This window comes from Dunckerocampus dactyliophorus, chromosome 20 (genome assembly GCF_027744805.1).
Source record: "Dunckerocampus dactyliophorus isolate RoL2022-P2 chromosome 20, RoL_Ddac_1.1, whole genome shotgun sequence".
NCBI classification, from domain to species: domain Eukaryota; kingdom Metazoa; phylum Chordata; class Actinopteri; order Syngnathiformes; family Syngnathidae; genus Dunckerocampus; species Dunckerocampus dactyliophorus.
This window is the reverse complement of record NC_072838.1, coordinates 1,602,345-1,625,194: the sequence shown is the minus strand read 5'-3', so window position 1 is coordinate 1,625,194 and position 22,850 is coordinate 1,602,345. Positions and strand designations below refer to the sequence as shown.

General features: G+C 46.6%; 1 protein-coding gene across 4 annotated transcripts; it reads left to right on the top strand.

Annotated features, from left to right (window-relative positions):
• Positions 1-528: 528 nt before the first annotated feature.
• flot1a (flotillin 1a) lies at positions 529-22,661 on the top strand. Of its 4 annotated transcripts, none has more exons than XM_054763506.1 (13): positions 529-727; positions 842-895; positions 979-1,054; positions 6,708-6,798; positions 6,881-7,024; positions 8,995-9,114; positions 9,188-9,283; positions 10,043-10,195; positions 10,254-10,435; positions 10,502-10,547; positions 10,613-10,750; positions 15,438-15,599; positions 19,930-22,661. In XM_054763506.1, exons 2-13 carry the CDS (start codon positions 853-855, stop codon positions 19,948-19,950), a joined length of 1,272 nt encoding a protein of 423 aa, XP_054619481.1. In that variant the 5' UTR covers positions 529-727; positions 842-852; the 3' UTR covers positions 19,951-22,661. The 4 variants fall into 4 exon arrangements, with proteins under 4 accessions (XP_054619481.1, XP_054619480.1, XP_054619479.1 ...); XM_054763505.1 differs by having other exon boundaries at positions 817-895; XM_054763504.1 differs by having other exon boundaries at positions 805-895.
• Positions 22,662-22,850: the final 189 nt, after the last annotated feature.

Sequence of the window (22,850 nt, the reverse complement as noted above, 5' to 3'; positions counted from 1 at the left end):
AAGGATAGGATCAGGAATGAGTACATCAGAGGGACAGCACATGTTAGAGGTTTTGGAGATAAAGTCAGAGAGGCCACACTGAGATGGTTTGGACATGTCCAGAGGAGAGATAGGGAGTATATAGGTAGAAGGATGCCAGGAGGCCTAGAGGAAGATCAAAGAGGAGGTTTATGGATGTAGTGAAAGAGGACATGAAGGTAGTTGGTGTGAGAGAAGAGGATGCAGAAGACAGGCTTAGATGCAGGCAATTCAGTCGCTGTGGCGACCCCTGAAGGGAAAAGCCAAAAGGAGAAGAAGAAGAAGTGTCCTGAGAGCGCAACATCCGGGTACTGACGCCAAGTTTTGCACTCAAAATGCTAAGTGCGCGAATTGAAATACAGCCAAAGCGGTTGGGCGGATATGAGATGAATACATTCAACAAATAAATTAAGTTATTCGTTTTTGTGTGTTTTACTTTTGCCTTACAACCCCTCCGGACTTTGTATTGTTGTTGTAGCTCCTCATTGAGCCGCTGGGGGGCGACGAAGCGCATCTTGATGGTTGGGCGTCCTCATTTAGAAGCGCAGAGCTGCCGACGTCTGCATCCAATAAACGTCACCTGCTATCGTTTTACCGTGTTTTAAAAAATACATCGCTATTTCCACCAATATCTTTGTTGGAACTGGACCACCTCCTCCGTGCTGTGAACCTACCGACCAGTCCTCATTCATCGGCGCTCGTCTTCCTGGTAAATGATTCTCATTTGTGCTTCTTTACATGGTTGCTGTTTTTTGTCTTGCTGATTTAATGCCATCTGTGACTCAGCTCGCCCTCCAGCCTCCTGTGCTTGTTCTGTTTGTAGCATCAGCGGACATGTTCTACACCTGTGGGCCCAACGAAGCTATGGTGGTGTCAGGTACAACGCTGACTAAGCGGATGGATGGCGTTGTTCGTCTTGTAAACGACGTGTGCTCTCTCTCTCTCTCTCATCCATCCCAGGCTTCTGTCGCTCTCCTCCTCTGATGATCGCTGGAGGCCGAGTCTTCGTCATCCCGTGCGTCCAGCAGTTACAGAGGTAGCATTATGTCCAAGTCGATATCAGATAATAATATTTGTCCTACTTTTTTTCTCGGAATATGATGACTTTATTCTCCTAACATTTCGACTTTATTCTCGTAAAATTATGACTTTTATCTGTAAGATGACAATTTTTTTCCTCTAATATTATCACTTTATTTTCCTAATATTTCAACTTTATTTTCATAAAATTATGACTTTTTCCTGTACAATGACAATTTTGTTTTCGTAATATTATGACTTTATTCTCGTAAAATTATGACTTTTTTTCTGTAAGATGAAAATGTTTTTCTTGTAATATTATTACTTTATTTTCCTAATATTTCAACTTTATTTTCACAAAATGAAGACTTTTTTTCCTTGTAAAATGACAATTTTGTTCTTGTAATATCATCACTTTATTCTTGCAAAATCTGACTTTTTTTCCTGTAAAATGACAATTTTTTCTCGTAATATTATTACTTTATTTTCCAATATATCAACTTTATTTTTATAAAATTATGACTTCCTGTAACTTTATATTCTTAATATTTAACTTTATTCTCATAAAATTACGATTTTTTTTCACTGTAAAATGACAATTTTGTTCTTGTAATATTATGACCAATCAATACAAAGAAGAAGAAGGTGTATGATTGGTTGTTTGTGTGTGAGGTGCAAATGTAAACAGGAAGTTGCTGCATTTCCCTTCAGAGTGGGCGATACTGCAAATTTTGGTGTCTATCTGATACCAAGCAAACGCAGGGCCAGTATTGGAGATTCCATTCCATTCCATTTTCCTCCGCTTATCCGGGTCCAGGTTGCGGGGGCAGCAGTCTCAGAAGGGAAGCCCAGACTTCCCGGTCCCCGACCACCTCCTCCAGCTCCACCGGGAGGACACCAAGGCGTTCCCAGGCCAGCTGTGAGACATAATCCCTCCAGCGTGTCCTAGGTCTTCCCCGGGGCCTTCTCCCGGCTGGGCATACCCGAAACACCTCACCAGGGAGGCGTCCGGGAGGAATCCGGACTAGATGCCCGAGCCACCTCAGTTGGCTCCTCTCGATGTGAAGGAGCAGCGGCTCTACTCTGAGCTCCTCCCGGATAACCGAGCTCCTCACCCTGTCTCTTAGGGTGAGTCCCGCTACCCTACGAAGAAAACTCATTTCAGCCGCTTGTATCCGCGATCTCGTTCTTTCGGTCATGACCCAAAGCTCATGACCATAGGTGAGGGTGGGAACATAGATCAATTGGTAAATTGAGAGCTTTGCCTTCCGGCTCAGCTTTCTCTTCACCACGACGGTCCGGTACAGCGACCGCATTACTGCAGACGCTGCGCCGATCCACCTATTGACCTCACGCTCCAACCTTCCGTCACTCGTGAACAAGACCCGAGATACTTGAACTCCTCCACCTGGGGCAGCACCTCATTCCCAACCCGGAGGGAGCAATCCACCCTTTTCCGACTGAGAACCATGGCCTCAGATTTGGAGGTGCTGAGTCTCATCCCAGAAGCTTCACACTCAGATGCAAACCATCCCAGTCAACGCTGCAGGCCATCAGGACCACATCGTCTGCAAATAGCAGAGATGAGATCCTAGTGCCCCCGAACTGGACGCCCTCGACACCTTGGCTGCGCCTAGAAATTCTGTCCATGAAAATTATAAACAGAATGGGTGACAAAGGGCAGCCTTGGCGGAGGCCAACGTTCACCGGAAACAGGCTTGACTTACTACTGGCAATGCGAACCAGGCTCCTGCTCCGGTTGTACAAGGACTGAATGCCACGTAGTAGCGCACCACCAATCCCATAGTCCCGGAGCACCCCCCACAGGACACCGCGAGGGACACGGTCGAATGCCTTTTCCAGGTCCACAAAGCACATGTAGACCGGTTGGGCAAACTCCCAAGTACCCTCCAGGACCCTTGCAAGGGTGTAGAGCTGGTCCAGTGTTCCGCGACCAGGACGAAAACCACATTGCACCTCCTGTAGCCGAGGTTCGATTAACGGTCGTACCCTTCTCTCCAGCACCCTGGAATAGACTTTCCCAGGGAGACTGAGGAGTGTGATCCCCCTATAGTTGGAACACACCCTCTGGTCACCCTTCTTGAAAAGGGGGACCACCCCAGTCTGCCAATCCAGAGGTACTGTTCCCGACTTCCACGCAATGTTGAAGAAACGTGTCAGCCAAGACAGTCCCGCAACATCCAGAGCCTTGAGGAATTCAGGGCGAAACTCGTCCACCCCTGGAGCTTTGCCACTGGGGAGCATTTTGACTACCCCAGATACCTCAGCCACGGTGATGGAACTGTCCGCGTTCGTATCCTCAGCCTCTGCTTCCTCTATGGAAGGTATGTCAGTGGGATTGAGAAGGGCCTCAAAGTATTCCTTCCACCGCCCAACTATATCCTCAGTCGAGGTCAGCAGGCTCCCGTCCCACTGTAAACAGTGTGGACCGGGCACTGCTTCCCCTTTCTGAGGCGCCGGACGGTTTGCCAGAACCTCTTCGAGGCCGACCGAAAGTCGTGTTCCATGGCCTCAACGAACTCCTCCCACACCCGAGTTTTTGCCTCGACCACCGCCGAAGCCGCGTGCCGCTTGGCCTGCCGGTACCCGTCAGCTGCTTCAGGAGCCCCACAAGCCATCCATGCTCGATAGGACTCCTTTTTCAGCTTGATGGCAGCCCTGACCTCTGGTGTCCACCATCGGGTTCGGGGCTTGCCACCACGACTGGCACCGACCACCTTGCGGCCGCAGCTCCGATCGGCTGCCTCAGCAATGGAGGCACCGAATAGTGCCCATTCAGACTCGATATCCTCGTCCTCCCCCGGGATGCAGGAGAAGCTCTGCCGGAGGTGAGAGCTGAAGACTCGACGAACAGGAGACTCTGCCAAACGTTCCCAGCACACCCTCACTACACGTTTGGGTCTCCCGGGTCTGTCCGACATCCTCCCCCGCCATCTAATCCAGCTCATCACCAGGTGGTGATCAGTTGACAGCTCAGCCCCTCTCTTTACCCGTGTGTCCAGAACATGCGGACGCAGGTCTGATGATACGACTACAAAGTCAATCATAGACCTGCGGCCTAGGGTGTCCTGGTGCCATGTGCACTTATGGACATCCTTATGCTGGAACATGGTGTTTGTGATGGACAAACTGTGGTTCGCACAGAATTCCAACAAAATCACACCGGGGAGGCCGTTCCTCCCAATCACGCCCCTCCAGGTCACACTGTCATTGCCCACATGGGCGTTGAAGTCTCCCAGTAAAACGACAGAGTCACCAGTTGGGGTGCTCTCCAGCACCCATCTGATGGACTCCCAGAAGGCTGGGTACTCTGAACTGCCGTTTGGCGCGTACGCACAAACGACAGTCAGGACCCTTTCCCAACCCGGAGGCGTAGGGAAATGACCCTCTCGTTCACCGGGGATGACTCCAACACAGAGGCACCGAGCCGGGGGGCTATTAATAAGCCCACACCAGCTCGCCGCCTCTCCCCTGCTGCAACTCCAGAGTAGAACAAGGTCCAGCCCCTCTCGAGGAGTTTGGATCCAGAACCCAAACTGTGGGTCGAGGTGAGTCCGACTATATCTAGTCGGAATGTCTCAACCTCTCTCACAAGTTCGGGCTCCTTCCCCGCCAGAGAAGTGACGTTCCATGTCCCAAGAACCAGATTTGGCCGCTGAAGACCAGGTCGCCGAGGTGCCCGCCCTCGACCGCCACCCAAAACGCAATGCACCGGACCCTTATGCTTGCCCCCGCAGGTGGTGGGTCTACGGGGTGGAGTATTGGAGATACTGATACCAATACTTTTAAAGAACAAAGAACATCTTTTTACAAAACATATTACAAAGATTTTTAGGCAAACAGAACTATTTTTTTTAAATCAATACATTTATTTGTGAGTATCAATCCGATAGTGATGCTACCCTTGGGAGGTGTGTGATCTTTACACACACACACACACACACACACACACACACACACACACACACACCCAACTGCAGTGTGTCCAAACTTCCAAACAACAGCAAAAATGGAAAAAAAAACAGCAGTCCCTTTTATGAGAATAAAGTCAACATATTTGGAAAATAAAGTCATAAAAAAATGATTTTGCAGGAAAAAAGTCATAATTTTATGCGAATAAAGTCATCATCCATCCATCCATCCATCCATCCATCCATCCATCCACCCAGGACTTGTGTACCCCGCCTCTCGGCCGAAGTCAGCTAAAAGTCATAATATTATGAGGAAAAAATGGTCATCTTACAGGGAAAAAAAAGTCATAATTTTGCAAGAAGAAAGTCATAATATTGTGAGGAAAAAAATCATAATTTCATGAGAATAAAGTTTAAATATTCGGAGAATAAAGTCATAATATTACGAGAACAAAATTGTCATTTTACAGGGAATAAAGTCATCATTTTATGAGAATAGTTGAAATAGTAGGAAATATTAGGGAATTGAAGTAAGAATTTTACAAGAAAAAAATTGTCATCTTACATGGAAAAAAAGACATAATTTTACAGGAATAAAGTTGAAATATGAGAAAAAAATGGGCATCTTACAGGAAAAAAAGTAAAAAAATTTTTTTAGAATAAAGTAACAATATTATGAGGGGAAAAAAAGTCATTTTACAGAAAAAAAGTCATAATTTTACGAGAAGAAAGTAGAAATATTACGAGAATAGGTCATAATCTTCCGAGAAAAAAATGGTCATCTTACAGGAAAAAAAAGTCATCATTTTATGACAACGAAGTCGAAATAATAGGAGAATCAAGGAATAACATTATGAGAAAAAAATGGCCAACTTATAGGAAAAAAAGTCCTAATTGTATGGCAATAAAGGTGAAATATTAGGAAAATGAAGTAAGAATATTCAGAGAAAAAAATGTCATCTTACAGGAAAAAGTCCTAATTATGCAAGTATAAAGGAGAAATATTAGGAGAATAAAGTCATAAAATTACGAGGAAAAAAATGGTCATCTTACAGGAAAAAAAGGCATAATTTTACCAGAATTAAGTAATAATATTATGAGAAAAGAATGGCCATCTTACAGGAAAAAAAGTCCTAATTTTATGAGAATAAAGGTGAAATATTAGGAAAATAAGGTAATAATATTATGAGAAAAAAATGTCATCTTACAGTAAAAAAAAGTCATAATTTAGCAAGAATAAAGTCAGAATATTCTGGGAAAAAAATGTCATTTTACAGGGAATAAAAGTCATAATTTTATGACAATAAGGTCGAAATATGAGAAGAATGAAGTCATAACATTATGAGAAAAAAATGGTCATCTACAGGGAAAAAGTCCTAATTTTGTGAGAATTAAGTCCTAATATTATGAGAACACAACTGTCTTTTAACATGGAAAGAAGTTATAATTTTATGAGAATAAAGTAATAATATGAGAAAAAAATTGTCAGCTCACATAAAAAAGTCAGAATTTCATGAGAATAAAGTGGAAATATTAGAAGAAAAAAAGTAAATATATATTTCAAGACAAAGCTGTGCGCTATTATTGGTTATTAGCATCAACATTTCAGCTTTTTGTCTTTGTCATGTTGCCTTTTTGTTTTGTTTTCCCCATTCTTGCTAATGTCATTTTTAATGTAATGTAATTGTATTTCTTCGTGCCGCTGGCCAATAATAAAGCGTCCACCGTCTTCCCCAGGATCTCCCTCAACACGCTGACGCTGAACGTGAAGAGCGACAAGGTGTACACGCGCCACGGTGTGCCCGTCTCCGTCACCGGGATCGCGCAGGTCAGCCGGGCTCCAAGCCCAGCCTCACCGCACCGGCGCCCTCGCAGCGACGCTAATGGCCCTTTCGTCCGTGTCCCGGCAGATGAAGATCCAGGGTCAGAACAAGCACATGTTGGCCGCCGCCTGCCAGATGTTCATGGGGAAGTCGGAGGCGGAGATAGCGCAGATCGCATTGGAGACGCTGGAGGGCCACCAGAGGGCCATCATCGCCCACCTGACGGTGGAGGTGAATCTGCTTACGAAAAAGAGCGCCGTCGCTGTGAATCCAGCAGGGGGCGCCGTCTCACACGTCAAATCGCTCAACGTTCCAGCAGGAAGACACTTTGACAAGACGTGGTGATGTTGTGCACCTGCAGCTTTAGTGTTTAAAACTATTACATTAAAATATTTGAATTACCGCGAGAGGTATTTTATACCTCTCGCTATATCGCCCGCTATACTGAGCCAACAAGCCAAATAAGTGTTGCGGTTTGCTCGTGACACTGATGACACAAGCCCAACCCGGACCAAGAGCCACAAAAGTAGGGGTGTAGGTGTGCCCAAAGTGCGGCTCAGGTGCCATCTGCGGCCTGTGGCTCATTTGTCATGGTATCACCGCAGAAACAAAACAAAATAAATAAAAAAACAGCAGGTAGCTCTTGCGCAGGTTAACGGTTGGTATTTTTATGTATTTATTATTTTTGGTAAAAGAAAATGTTAGTTATAATTAAAAACAAATTGTTTGTTGCTGGACCGGGCCAGTCCAGTCCAAAATCCACACAAAACAATCGAAAAAGAGAAGACACACAAATACACCACTAAAAAACACAAAAACAATCATAACTATCATCCATCCATCCCTCTTCTACCGCTTATCCGAGATCGGGTCGCGGGGGGGGCAGCCTAAGCAGGGAGGCCCAGATTTTCCTCTCCCAGGCCACTTCGTCCAGCTTCTCCCGGTGGATCCTGAGGCGTTCTCAGGCCAGTTGGGAGACGTAGTGTCCTGGGTCTTCCCCGAGGCCTTCTACCGGTCGGACGTGCCCTGAACACCTCCCCATGGGGCGTCCAGGAGGCATCCGGGCCAGATGCCCGAGCCACCTCATCTGGCTCCTCATAGCGGTTCTACTCCGAGTCTCTCGCAGATGACAGGTGCTTCTCACCTTATCTCTCAGCGAGAGCCCAGCCACCCTACGGAGAAAACTCATTTGGGCCGCTTGTACCCGCCATCTTGTCCTTTCGGTCACTACCCAAAGCTCATGACCACAAGAGAGGGTAGGAACGGAGATGGAGCGGTAAATTGAGAGCTTTGTCATTCGGCTCAGCTCTGTCTTCACCACAACAGTCGATGTAGAGTCCGCATCACTGCAGACTCCGCACCAATCCGCTTGTCCATCTCACGTTCCGTTCCATCCTTCCCAAGGACAAGCCGGGGCGCAACAAGAATTGCCACCCCTGCCCGTCGCCTTTCACTGCTGGCAACGCCAGAGTGGAACGAAGTCCATTGCCTCTTGAGAGGACTGGTTCCAGAGTCCTTGTTGTGAGTCCGACCATATCTAGCCGGAGCTTCTCAACCTCGTGCACCAGCTCGGGCTCTTTCCCTACCAGAGAGGTGACATTCCACATCCCAAGCGCTAGTTTCTGTAGCTGAGGATCGGACTGCCAAGGTGCCCGCCTTCGGCTGCCACGCATCTCACTCTGCACCCGTGTCGTCTCTTCGGGCTGGCCCATGGGCGTAAGCCCGGCCACCAGACGCTCACCATCGTGCCCCTCCTCCAGGCTAATAACGATAATGATGATGATAATTACAATCATCACAACAATAATAATAATAATAATAATAGTGAATAATAAACAACTATAATAACAATGACAATGTTCCCCTTCAAAGCATGAAACCAACAATAAAATAAATGACAACAGCCTTAGTTTTTTGGTTTAATTTTAATTCTACAATGTACTGCGGACCAATAAAAAAAAAAAAAAAAAGCTGTGGGCAGGAAATGGCCCTCGGGCCACACTTTGGACACCCCTGCTGTAGCTGATCTTTGACTGTGGTTTTGCAGTCGATACTTGGAAACAGAAGAGCTTTCCTGTGCTCCTATACAGTAGAGGCTCTTTGATTGCATGCCTACCATTCGGTCATGATACGTCATCGTCCGGCCCCTCCTTGGTCCTCAGGTGAACATCTTCATGGCTCACAGGAGGTTCCTCCCACAGGAGATCTACAAGGACCGCAAGAAGTTCTCCGAGCAGGTCTTCAAAGTGGCCTCCTCTGACCTGGTCAACATGGGCATCAGCGTGGTCAGCTACACGCTCAAGGACGTGCACGACGACCAGGTCGGCGCCGTTCCACTCGGCCTGATCATTTTATTCTTGTATTATTTATTGTTTTTTACATTTTTGGTTTCAGGATTACCTGCATTCTCTGGGGAAGGCTCGTACGGCCCAGGTCCAGAAAGACGCTCGTATCGGCGAGGCTCTGAACAAGAGGGACGCTGTGATCAGGGTGAGACGGATGGGATGCTTTATATTTAGATTATATTATTTTATGTTAATATTTTTATTCTTATTCATTTTTATTCTAGGATCAGTGGACACACATATTTATTTTACGTTTATATTTATTTTGGATATTTTATACCAAAATATTTGGTATAATATTTAATTTAATATCATACAATATTGTTAAATTTTAAAGTATATATTTGTGCACACATAAATATTTACATTATGTATATATTTATTTTAATATTGTGTAGCAAAACAAATTGTATTTATTTAATATAATATTTCATATATTTGATGTAATATAATACATTAAATGATATTGTTTTGATTATATTATTGGACATTATATATATAGATTTATTTGTGGACTAATAAATATTTATTTTATGTATATTTGATATTTTATATCAGAAATAAATTATACTATTATAATTGATTTATTTTAATATAATACAATATTATTGAATTTGAGATATTAAATTATATCATTTTTGTATAATATCAGACATACATTTATTCGATTTTTTAAAACTTCCTTTCTGCCAATTTGAAGGCTTGGAAGGCTTGGAATCATCCAGAAAGTGCATTTAAGATAAGACGAGTGGACACGCATTCATGTGACTTTTTGAACATATTCCATTTATTTGAAAAAGCGAATCTAAGCAAGCAAGTAGGAGTGGAAACGGATGCACGGTCAGACCAGCCGACTTGAGGTCGGGTACCGGCTCCAACGTTGCGTACCATCTCCTCCTTGCAGGAGGCCCACGCCATGCAGGAGAAGGTCTCGGCTCAGTACAAGAATGAGATCGACATGGCCAAGGCCCAGCGTGACTACGAGCTCAAGAAGGCCGCCTACGACATCGAAGTCAACACCAAGAAGGCGGAGTCAGAGATGGCCTACCAGCTGCAGGTAAGGAAGCATGCGGGGTGGACCCCCGCCCCCCTCACCCGACTGACCTGGTGGGCAGGTGGCCAAGACCAAGCAGCGCATCGAGGAGGAGAGGATGCAGGTGCAGGTGGTGGAGCGCAGCCAGCAGATCACGCTGCAGGAGCAGGAGATCACTCGCAAGGAGAAGGAGCTGGAGGCCAAGGTGAAGAAGCCCGCAGAGGCCGAGAAGTACCGCCTGGAGAAACTGGCCGAGGCCCAGCGGTGAGTGGGACAAGCGCCACTCCTCCATCTCCGCTTCTAAGAGTTTTGTGTCGTCTGATTCCGCAGTCTCAAGTTGATCATGGAGGCGGAAGCTGAGGCCGAGTCCATCAAGGTGAGATATTGATTCCTCCCCGCTCTGCGTCTTTTTCACCTTCCCCGCTCCGCTCGCTCCCTCAGATCAAAGGTGAGGCGGAGGCCTTTGCCGTGGAGGCCAAAGGTCGTGCCGAGGCGGAGCAGATGGCGAAGAAAGCGGAGGCCTTCCAGCAGTACCAAGATGGCGCCATGGTGGACATGTTGCTGGAGAAACTACCCCTGGTGAGACGCACTCTTCTAAGGTGGACGTATAGTCACAGTCACAGACACGCCGCCGCTTCACGTGTTTGTCTTTCTTCATGTTACACAGCATCAAAAAAGAAGGAAAAAGGCATAGTTTTGCACGAATAAAGTTAGAATGTTACAAGAAAAAAAATAATTTTATAGGAAAAAAAGATAATCATTTTATGAAAATAATATTAAAATATCATGAGAAAAAATTGTCATCTCATAGGAAAAAGTCATAATTTTATGAGAATAAAATAAAGTCATTACGAGAAATAAATCTTTTTTTTTTTTTTTTACCCCTGTCCTGTCCGGCCTTTAAAGCAGATAGAATAGTAGATCTAAATGCCGTCAAGTGCTCAACAGATTTACTCTGCCAGGGAGAAGTGTGACATACACTTCCCGTGTTATACAGAATTTATTTGACTTTGATGCTTGTTATTAAGCAAATTTGGAGCGACCGGACCGGAGCAGGAGGGGACAGAGAAGAAGAAAACGGGGGCGTGCGGGGATGAGAGGGGGACAAAAAAAAAAAGAGACAAGGACAACAGCAGCAACAACAACAATTGTGACAACAAGAACAGAACAACAGAAACATACAGAACGACATCAGCAAATAAATGTCTGTGATGACTATAAAGACGAACAAGGACATAAGGACAAAGGACAAAACAATATCAACAACCACAATGACAACGCTGTCAATGACAATCACACTTAATAGTAGTCATGAAATGATGAACTATGATAGTGATCACAATGACAATACTGCATTGAAAACGTCACACATAATAGTAGTAATGAAATGATGAACTATGATAGTGAACAGAATGACAATAACTGAAATGCACATCATTGTAAAAAAAAACTACAATCATACTGCTGATATCGCCATCGCTATAATAAAACCAACAACATAATAACACCCTGGTTAACTCAGTGAGTAATGTGGGGAAGTACGTATGTACTGTGAGTGTGCATATGTACAGGTATCTCTGTATGTGGGGAAGACTTCATATATATAAAGGTGCAAGAATGTGTGGGCGTGTAATTGTCACTGAGAATGCATGAAAGGAAAGGGGCCGCCCTCCCCCTCCCAGAGAGCCCCGCCCCAAATAGCCAGGCTGAGCCCCCGCCGCCAGAAGGCCACGAGGCCCACAGGGGCAGGCAGCACAAAGATCAGTGCCCCAAGAGCCAGCCCAGAGAGCCCTCCCCCCGGGAAGACCAGCCGCAGGGAGGTAATCCCAGCCAAAGACAGGGCGCCGGGGGGCCGGAGGACAGCCAACCCCTGAGACCAGCGAGAGATCACACCCCACAAAGGCAGACGAGTACCGGGGGCCACAAACCGGAAGGCCCAGAGACGCCCCCACAACCGGAAAGAAGCCTGCCTGTGCCAGAAGCGCCAATCCCCCCCCACCGCCACGCTCACCCCCAGGGAGCGGAGGCCGGCCCGCCCCGGGCCAACCCCCGCCCGACCCCCGACACAGGGCCGCACCGCCCAGGGATGCAGGAGGCACACCCTCCTCCCACCCAGCGGAGGCACGGGCGGCAGGGGTGTATCACCCAGCACCCGACCCCACGGAGCAAACCCATGTATGCCCCCCCCCCCCCAAAATAACTAAAATAAATAAATAAATAAAAGTACACACACACACACGCACGCACATACACACTCCTGCGCACGCATATACACACTCCTACGCACCCACGCGCACACACACACGCACGCACGCGCGCACTAACACACACACACACACACGGACACACACACGCGCACACACACACACACACAGTGGTCGACTGCCCAACACCCGGAAGCCTCACCCTATACCCTGTTGGTAACCCAAGGAGCAGCGGAGCCGGGTACCCCGGGGTCCCAGACATACAATCCAGAACCCAGGCGCAGAGAGCGCAAACCGCTGGGGAGCAGGAAGACACCAGGCCACACCCTCCCAACGGTAGGACGCCTCCAGCAAGGCAGACAGAGGAGTCAGTGAGGAGGAAAGCAGGAAAATGAGCAAGCGGGCGGGAAAACGGGCGAGCAGCCAGGCGAACCACCACACAGCGCCAACCGACACCCGCGGGCCAGCAAACCCCGGAGAGGGAGCGGGAGCACCGCACCCCAAGCCGCAGGGAGGCCAAGCACCAGAGACGAGAAGGCGAGACCAGCAGCAGACCAGCCTACGGACCCCACCAGCCACCAGAAGCCAGACCCGCCACATGCCACCAGAGCCGACAGCGCACCACCCGCGCACCGGAGCCCCACCCCCGACAAGCCCGCAGACAGACCGGGGGAGGCGAGGACACAGACAGCGGCCCAGCAGAGCACAAAGAGCAGCGGCGACAAACGCCCAAGCGCCCGTCAGAGCACAACCCCCCCAGCGGGCCCGGCCCCAGGGTACACGTCCCCCCCCCCCCGTGTCCCTGAGGGGTGTATGTGGATGATATGCTGGATGAATTAAAATCGGGGGACAGCTACCGCTCGGAGGGCCCCTCACCTGACCAGCCCCCCCAAACCCTACTGAGTGTCTACTCTGCGATTAAAATTAGGGGGCAACAGGTCAGTGGCACGGCAGGGGCAAAGGAGCCCCGCAAGGCAGCTCCCCTCCCCAACCACGCCCGACTGTAGGCCAGCCCCCAAAGTCCTATATGTACAGTATGTGAGGTGGTGCAGTGGAACAGCAAGGATGTGGGCCCCATACCCCAACGCCGCCCAAACCGAGCAGGGGGGGACCAAGGACACATGACCGACCGGCCACCCACTACAGCCCAGGCTCGGCGAGCCACAGGCGGCAGGACACACCACAGGCCCTACCCGGCCCGCCAGGATGCCCAGTCCGGCCCACCCAACCCCCCAGGGGCGATACCCCCAGCGCCCCCCAACACCGGAGCCCCACCGGAGGTAGCGTCCACAGGGACAACCCCAAACCGCCAAACACCACGGACCAGCCACACACCCCAAGGCAGATCCGACCGCCACCAGGACAGAGGGAACCGCGCCCACGCGCCCCCCGCATACCACCACGGCTGGCAAGAGAGCAACACTACGGCAACCACAAGAGCACCGGACCCCACATAGAGTGGAGCACGGCCACACCCACGAAGCACGCAAGCCAGAGGTGCCAGGGAGGGACAGAGAAGCAAGCACCGCACGACAGGACCCACGAGAGGAGCGACCCCCCGCCCGGCGTCCAAGCAGATGCCCCCGCCCATCCACCAACACGCCAAGGGAGAAACCCCGGAGGGAGGGAGACAATCGCCAGCCAGGAAGCAGAGACCAGCCAGACACCAGCAGGTAGCAGGGACCGCCCGCCAGCCCCACCCCCAAGCCCCCGACCAAAGCCACCCCCGACCGCCCCACCCCGGAGCAAGCATCCACCCGCTGATCACGGCCAGCGCCACGCAGAAGAATACCACGCCGCCCGCCCCCCTGACCCCGCCCCATCACCTGACCCGGACCCCTCCCCACCCCCACCCAGGCAGGCAGCCCAGCAAAGAAGACCGCCCCCGAGGTACCAGGGCCACCCAGCGACCAGGACCACACCCCAAGCCAGATGAACGAGACCCCCAGGGGCAGAGACAGACGCCCTCACCCCCCCGAGAGTCAGGTCAGGGAATTAATTATTGGCGCCCATATAGACTGAAATTCTGACATTTGTTCTTTAGATTCAGCAGACATTCTCTCCATAGCTATATGATCTAACAAAAGATTTTTGTAAAGAGCTATGTTCACTTTCTTCCTTCCGGGAAAAAAAGTCATAATTTTATGAGAATTACATTCTCATGTTCCGAGAAATTAATTGTCATCTCATAGGGAAAAAAGTCCTAATTTTATGAGACTAACATCAAAATGTGAGGAAAACAAAGTCAAAATATGACAAGAAAAAAATTGTCACCTTATTGGAAAAAGAGTCATAATTGTATGACAGTAAAATGGAAACGTTAGGAGAATACAGTCATCATATCATTGAAAAATTGAGAAAAATTGGTTATCTTACAGCAAAAATTTCATAATTTTATGAAAATAAAGTCATAATATTACAAGGAAAAAATCGGTCATCTTACAGGAAAAAAAGTCATAATTTTACAAGAATAAAGTCAAAATATGAGGAGAATGAAGTCATAATATTAGGAAAAAAAATGTCATACTTTTATAAGAATAAAATCAAAATATTAAGAGTAAGGTCGTACTATTACAGGAATAAAATTGTCATCTTGCAGGAAAAAAGTAATAATTTTCAGAGAATTAAGTCATAATCTTATTAGGGAAAACATGTAATTTTTAGAAGCATACATTTGAAATATTCAAGAAAAAAAATTATTTTCTAGTTTTATCATGAGAAACAAAACAAACAAGTGCAAATTTTGGAAAATTAGGCTGGGAAAAAGTTGTAATATTGCGGGAATAAACATAACATCACAAGAAAAAGAAAATGGAAAAAAATGGAAAAGTGAGCAAAAAAAAGTGTAGTTTCAGGAGGAAAGGTTTATAGTAATAATATGCTTATTTCACAAAGCTGAGATGCAAGCTGTTTTTCATTTTTACATGGGTTGGTTTAAAAAGAGTCAAATATATCTGTGGTCACCACCCTCAATGGAAAAACACCTCAGGCTGACATGAGCATACGTACTGCATATACTGTACATGACTGTGTTGACGTTTATTTTAACATTCCCCCACCAGATGGCAGAAGAGATCAGCAAGCCGCTGTGTGAGGCTAACAAGGTCACCATGGTATCCAGCGGAGGTGAGGTGGGCGCCGCCAAACTGTCGGGAGAAGTCCTGGACATCATGACGCGCCTCCCCGACGCGCTGGAGAAGCTGACTGGGGTCAACATCGCCCAGGTATTGCACGCTTCCGCTGACTTGCTGAAGCGCCGCATGGCCATCATGCGACCGCTGGCCGTCCAAAACGCCACACTGCCATAAACAATTAATCGTGAGAACTAGCGTGGGGCAGACTCTTCTAGTGACCTCGTAAAATGCTCAGAAAGCAAAGAAACACCGACCAACTGCTGCAGCCATCATAAGGATAAAATGAAACACGCTTAAAGCCCTCTAGACATGAAATAACATCCCTATAGTCACCTTTTTTTTCCATTCCATTTCCATTCCATTTTCCTCCGCTTATCCGGGTCCGGGTCGCGGGGGCAGCAGTCTTAGTAGGGAAGCCCAGACTTCCTGGTCCCCGACCACCTCCTCCAGCTCCACCGGGAGGACACCAAGGCGTTCCCAGGCCTGCTGAGAGACATAATCCCTCCAGCGTGTCCTAGGTCTTCCCCGGGGCCTTCTCCCGGCTGGTCATGCCCGAAACACCTCACCAGGGAGGCGTCCGGGAGGCATCCGGACTAGATGCCCGAGCCACCTCAGCTGGCTCCTCTCGATGTGAAGGAGCAGCGGCTCTACTCTGAGCTCCTCCCGGATGACCGAGCTCCTCACCCTATCTCTAAGGGTGAGTCCCGCCACCTTACGAAGAAAACTCATTTCAGCCGCTTGTATCCGCGATCTCGTTCTTTCGGTCACGACCCAAAGCTTGTGACCATAGGTGAGGGTGGGAACATAGATCAAACGGTAAATTGAGAGCTTTGCCTTCCGGCTCAGCTCTCTCTTCACCACGACGGTCCGGTACAGCGACCGCAGACGCTGCGCCGATCCGCTTATCGATCCGCTCCAACCTTCCCTCACTCGTGAACAAGACCCCGAAATACTTGAACTCCTCCACCTGGGGCAGGACCTCATTCCCAACCCGGAGGGAGCAATCCACCCTTTTCCGACTGAGAACCATGGCCTCAGATTTGGAGGTGCTGAGTCTCATCCCAGAAGCTTCACACTCAGATGCAAACCGTCCCAGTAAACGCTGCAGGTCACAGCTCGATGAGGCCATCAGGACCACATTGTCTGCAAATAGCAGAGATGAGATCCTAAGGCCCCCGAACTGGACTCCCTCGACACCATGGCTGCGCCGAGAAATTCTGTCCATGAAAATTATGAACAGAATCGGTGACAAAGGGCAGCCTTGGCAGAGGCCAATGTTCACCGGAAACAGGCTTGACTTACTGTTGGCAATGCGAACCAGGCCCCTGCTCCGGTTGTACAAGGACTGAATGCCACGTAGTAGCGCGCCACCAATCCCATAGTCCCGGAGCACCCCCCCACAGGACACCGCGAGGGACAGGCTTTTCCAGGTCTACAATGCACATATAGCCCGGTTGGGCAAACTCCCAAGTACCCTCCAGTACCCTTGCAAGGGTGTAGAGCCAGCACCAGCACCCTGGAATAGACTTTCCCAGGGAGGCTGAGGAGTGTGATCCCCCTATAGTTGGAACACACCCTCCGGTCACCCTTCTTGAAAAGGGGGACCACCACCCCAGTCTGCCAATCCAGAGGTACTGTTCCCGACTTCCACGCAATGTTGAAGAGACGTGTCAGCCAAGACAGCCCCTCAAGATCCAGAGCCTTGAGGAATTCAAGGCGAAACTCGTCCACCCCCGGAGCGTTGCCACTGGGGAGCGTTTTGACTACCCCGGATACCTCAGCCACGGTGATGGAACTGTCCGCGTTCGTGTCCTCAGCCTCTGCTTCCTCTATGGAAGGTATGTCAGTGGGATTGAGAAGGGCCTCAAAGTATTCCTTCCACCGCCCAACTATGTCCTCAGTCGAGGTCAGGAGGCCCCCGTCCCCACTGTAAACATTGTGAACCGGGCACTGCTTCCCCTTTCTGAGGTGCCGGACGGTTTGCCAGAACCTCTTCGAGGCCGACCGAAAGTCCTGTTCCATAGCCTCACTGAACTCCTCCCACACCCGAGTTTTTGCCTCGACCACCACCGAAGCCACGTGCCGCTTGGCCTGCCGGTACCTGTCAGCTGCTTCAGGAGTCCCAAAAGCAATCCATGCTCGATAGGACTCCTTCTTCAGCTTGACGGCAGCCCTGACCTCTGGTCGGGTTCGGGGTTTGCCGCCACGACTGGCACCAACCACCTTGTGGCCGCAGCTCCGATCGGCTGCCTCAGCAATGGAGGCACGGAATAGAGCCCATTCGGACTTAATATCCTCGTCCTTCCCCGGGATGCAGGCGAAGCTCTGCCGGAGGTGAGAGCTGAAGACTCGACGAACAGGTGACTCTGCCAAATGTTCCCAGCACACCCTCACTACACGTTTGGGTCTCCCGGGTCTGTCCGGCATCCTCCCCCGCCATCTAATCCAACTCATCACCAGGTGGTGATCAGTTGACAGCTCAGCCCCTCTCTTTACCCGCGTGTCCAGAACATGCGGACGCAGGTCTGATGATAAGACTACAAAGTCAATCATAGACCTGCGGCCTAGGGTGTCCTGGTGCCATGTGCACTTATGGACATCCTTATGTTCAAACATGATGTTTGTGATGGACAAACTGTGGTTTGCACAGAAGTCTAACAAAATCACACCGCACGGGTTCAGATCGGGGAGGCCGTGCCTCCCAATCACGCCCCTCCAGGTCACACTGTCATTGCCCACATGGGCGTTGAAGTCTCCCAGCAAAACGACGGAGTCACCAGTTGGGGTGCTCTCCAGCACCCATCTGATGGACTCCCTGAAGGCTGGGTACTCTGAACTGCCGTTTGGCGCGTACGCACAAACGACAGTCAGGACCCTTTCCCCAACCCGGAGGCGTAGGGAAATGACCCTCTCGTTCACCGGGGATGACTCCAACACGGAGGCACCAAGCCGGGGGGCTATTAATAAGCCCACACCAGCTCGTCGCCTCTCCCCTGCAGCAACTCCAGAGTAGAACAAGGTCCAGCCCCTGTCGAGGAGTTTGGATCCAGAACCCAAACTGTGGGTCGAGGTGAGTCTGACTATATCTAGTCGGAATGTCTCAACCTCTCTCACAAGTTCGGGCTCCTTCACCGCCAGAGAAGTAACATTCAATGTCCCAAGAACCAGATTTGGCCACCGAAGACCAGGTTGCCTAGGCGCCCGCCCTCGACCGCCACCCAAAGCGCAATGCACCGGACCCTTATGCTTGCCCCCGCAGGTGGTGGATCTACGGGGAGGAGATCCCATGTGGCTTGTTCGGGCTGAGCCCGGCAGGGCCCCACGGTTGAGAGCCTGCGAGCCCCTCCCCCAGGCCTGGCTCCAGGGTGAGGCCCCGGTATCCCACGTCCGGGCGAGGTGCGATCTCTCCTTGTGTGTTTATTCATCAGGGTCTTCTGATATATAAATAGTCACCTTTGCTTTCCTATTACCCAATGTAGAAGACAGTATAAGATCAAATAAGATATACAAGACATGCAAAACCTGTTTACCACCTTCTAAATACAGTTTTTAACATTATTAGCGCCCTCTAGACAAAAAAATAACACCCCTATAGTCACCTTTACTTTCCTATTACCCAATATAGTAGACATAATAAGATAAAATAAGATATACAAGACATTGAAAACCTGTTTACCACCTTCTAAATACAGTTTAACATGATTAGAGCCCTCTAGACATGAAATAGCACCCCTATAGTCACCTTTTACACTCATATTACCCAATATAGTAGACATAATAAGACAAAAGACACAGTAAACCTGTTTACCACCTTCTAAATACGGTCTTTAACATGATTAGAGCCCTCTAGACATGAAATAGCACCCCTATAGTCACCTTTTACACTCATATTACCCAATATAGTAAACATAATAAGACAAAAGACACAGTAAACCTGTTTACCACCTTCTAAATACGGTCTTTAACATTATTAGAGCCCTCTAGACATGAAATAGCACCCCTAAGGTCACCTTTACACTCATATTACCCAATATAGCAGACACAATAAGAGACAATAAGACTTATAAGACAGAGAAAACCTGTTTCCCACCTTATAAAACATATAAAGACATAAAACCCTGTTGGAGGTTTTTTAATAGCGGGCTGTCTAGGTGCAATAGGTGCGTCCCATTACGTGCATTAATGAGCTGCCTCTTTTTGAATTATTATTTTTATAACTTTAGAAGGCACAGAAAAGAGAAAGAAGCTTAAATGTGCATATTGTTGGACTAACAATTGGCGGCGTCCGACCATAAAACCACATGATTAATCGATTCATATATTGCTGAAGAACCCGTGATAGAGCGAACCTGTGAAAAACTGGAAGCGTGAAGGCGGCGAAGGACGACCGCACCCAAATAATGAACTTCCTCTGCTTCAGGTGAGCTCCCGTACGGGCTGAGGAGGATCGGCTGGTCTCCCGTTCCTGGTCGCCACCATCTTCACGGGTTATTGAACGCATCAACAGATCCCTCCACCTCTTTTTTTTCCTTTTCTTTGCTACACTTGCGCTCTGTGTGTTTGTGTGTTTGTGTGTGTGTGTGTGTGTGTGTGTGTGTGTGTGTGTGTGTGTGGACAACTATGAGGTGTGTTCTGACTTTATTGTTACCTCAGCGCTTCTTCATCAGAATCTTCCAGATCGGTTCTTTTAACTGTAAACTGTACCGTTCCGAATGTGCTTGCAGCTGCACGGACCGCAGATAACCGAGCTAATCGTAGCCTCCCTTCTCTGTGTGTTTTTCCACACTAATTGTCCAACTTCCTCCTAGAGTACGTACCGTGCGCTCCGCTTTGCTCTCAGACACCAAGTGCAACTTATAAACAACTCCCTCATGCTACTAACCTGCAGGCTTAAACAAACCACTGTTTAAAAAAACCAACAACAACACGGTGCTGCTGCATTTTCCCACTTCCTGTACGCCACGAGTGTCCAAAGTGCGGCGCTCTTTTATTGGGTCCTCTGCATATTCCAAAAAACAAAATGAGAGATTACACTATGACATAGCTGACAAAGTAGCTTAGCATACATTGACCTACGCTTTTAGTATCTTTAATGCACAAAATGTATCAAACTTTGGACACCCCTGCTGTATGTTGGGTATACGTTGTTTTTTTTTCTGAGTTTTTTAAATCAACCCCTACGTATGAGATTGAATTCACTGTTCTTCTTTTGCAAACCTCGAATCGTTATTTATGTATTTACCCGTGTAAGCGACGACTGTGATATTTTTTAATTTGCTGCATGTGTGTGTAGCCGGGAGACAACATTAGCAATTGAGAGATGAATTTTTTTATGGGGAAGCATTCAAGGGGAGTCAGCACGAGCTACTGTTTTATTTAGAATCCTTTCAACCACAAGTGGAGTCATTCCGACAATGAATACAAGCTGGCAAAGCATATAGAACGTAAATGTACGTTGTCAGCTTACAGGAGGGGAAAAAGTCCAAATTTTATAAGGAATAAAGTCGAAATATGAGGAGAGTGAAGTGATATGAGAAAAATATTGTCATCTCACGGGGAAAAAAAATCTGAATTTTACAAGAATAAACTCACAATATTATAGTTCTAATTTTATAGGGAAAAAAATAATAATTTTCTGAGATAAAGTTGAAATATTAGGAGAATAAAGTCATAATATTACAAGAATAAAATTGTCAACTTACAGGGGAAAAAAGTCATAATTGTACGAGAATAAAGTTGAAATATTTGGAGAATAAATTCAAAATATTATGACAACAAAATTGGTAATTTACATGGAAATAAGTAAAAATTTTAAGACAATAAAGTTGAAATATTAGGAGAATAAAGTCATAATATTATGACAACAAAATTGTTATTTTACATGGAAATAATTGAATGAGAATAAAGTCAATAGTACAAGGGAAAAAAATGGTCATCATACAGCAAAATAAAAAAAAAGTTAATATTATTTGGAAAAACATGATGTCATTTTTAGAAGCATACATTTGAAATATTAAAGAAAAAAAGATTACTTTATAAAGCTGTAACATGAGAAACAAAACAAAGGATGAAGCTGCAAATTTCGGGAAATGACATTAAGATTAAGACAATAAATTCATAATATTATGCCCAAAAAAAGTTTTTCATTTTACGAGAATAAAATCGTAACATTGTGAGGGAAAAACATATTAAAAGAAAATAAGACAAAAATAACATTGTGAAAAAATAAAATGACACATTACACCATAAGACAGAAAGCTGACGTAAACGTACGTTAGCGTGATGTAGCATTGCCGCAGGACACGCATACAGTCAGAGTACTGCAAGCAAACCTGGCTTGATTTACTTTGTTTTATTTTTTGATTGATTTATTGTTCACTTGTGACCAAATTTTATGTTGCAAATAATGTTTTGTTGTTGTTACGCTGCCTCACCAAAGCAGGATGATATTTATGAAGGTTCATTTGTCTCTTCATTACCAAAGCTTTTTTTTTTTTTTTACACAGAATTTATGTAACTGAATTTTTTGCATTTGAATTTAGTGAATGTAATTTTTTTTTTATTATTTTTTTGACATGATTTCACACTGAAAATTTCAAAGAATACAAAAATGTTAGCAAAATGCGTGTTTTGAAATTCACTATACTAAAATAGGGAGTTTAAAAATTCTGTTAGCTAAAGTCCAGTGTTTTAAAATTCACTTTATAAAAAATTCAGTTTGAAAATATACACTTCCGGGAAGTTAAGATTCATTCTTTCAATTGTGTCTCAGAGCCAGCCAATCAGGGATAAAGTGCACTATGGAAGTGCATGTATGAGTTCTGAAACATTCAAATTATTTGGACTGAATTTTTTTTTTTTTTAAATCACTGATTCTATAAACTGAATTGTAAAACACCATATTTTATTTTTTTAAACAAATGCATTTTTCTTAATAAATTTTATTCAATGACATGTTTTTGCATAACTTCATGTAAAAAAAAAAAAATCACAAAATTGAAACGAAATAAATTCCAAGTCTAAAAAAAGTATTTGTAAATAAAGAAAGAAATGAATCTTCATAGATATTTAACTACGGGAAAGACGGTGGTATTTGAAGATAGTGGCACTGCATGCACTAATATTTTGAATAAAGGTGTGCTATTAATTGCACATAGAGTGTTGTGATGTTTTTCCTCTTGGATGTTCATACGCACTTCATTGATCACTTACCTGTAATTAATTTAATATATGCATATATATATATATATATATATATGCATATATATATATATATATATATATATATATATATATATACACACACACACACACACACACACACATACATATAGTGTTATT

What these genes read in the sequence shown, in the direction of transcription:
- flot1a (XM_054763506.1), top strand. Translation starts at nt 853, where the DNA reads ATGTTCTACACCTGTGGGCCCAACGAAGCTATGGTGGTGTCAG. An exon ending in TCGCCCACCTGACGGTGGAG is followed by an intron (nt 7,025 to 8,994) that starts GTGAATCTGCTT and finishes TTCCTCCCACAG; the next exon opens with GAGATCTACAAGGACCGCAA. An exon ending in CTGAGGCCGAGTCCATCAAG is followed by an intron (nt 10,548 to 10,612) that starts GTGAGATATTGA and finishes TCGCTCCCTCAG; the next exon opens with ATCAAAGGTGAGGCGGAGGC.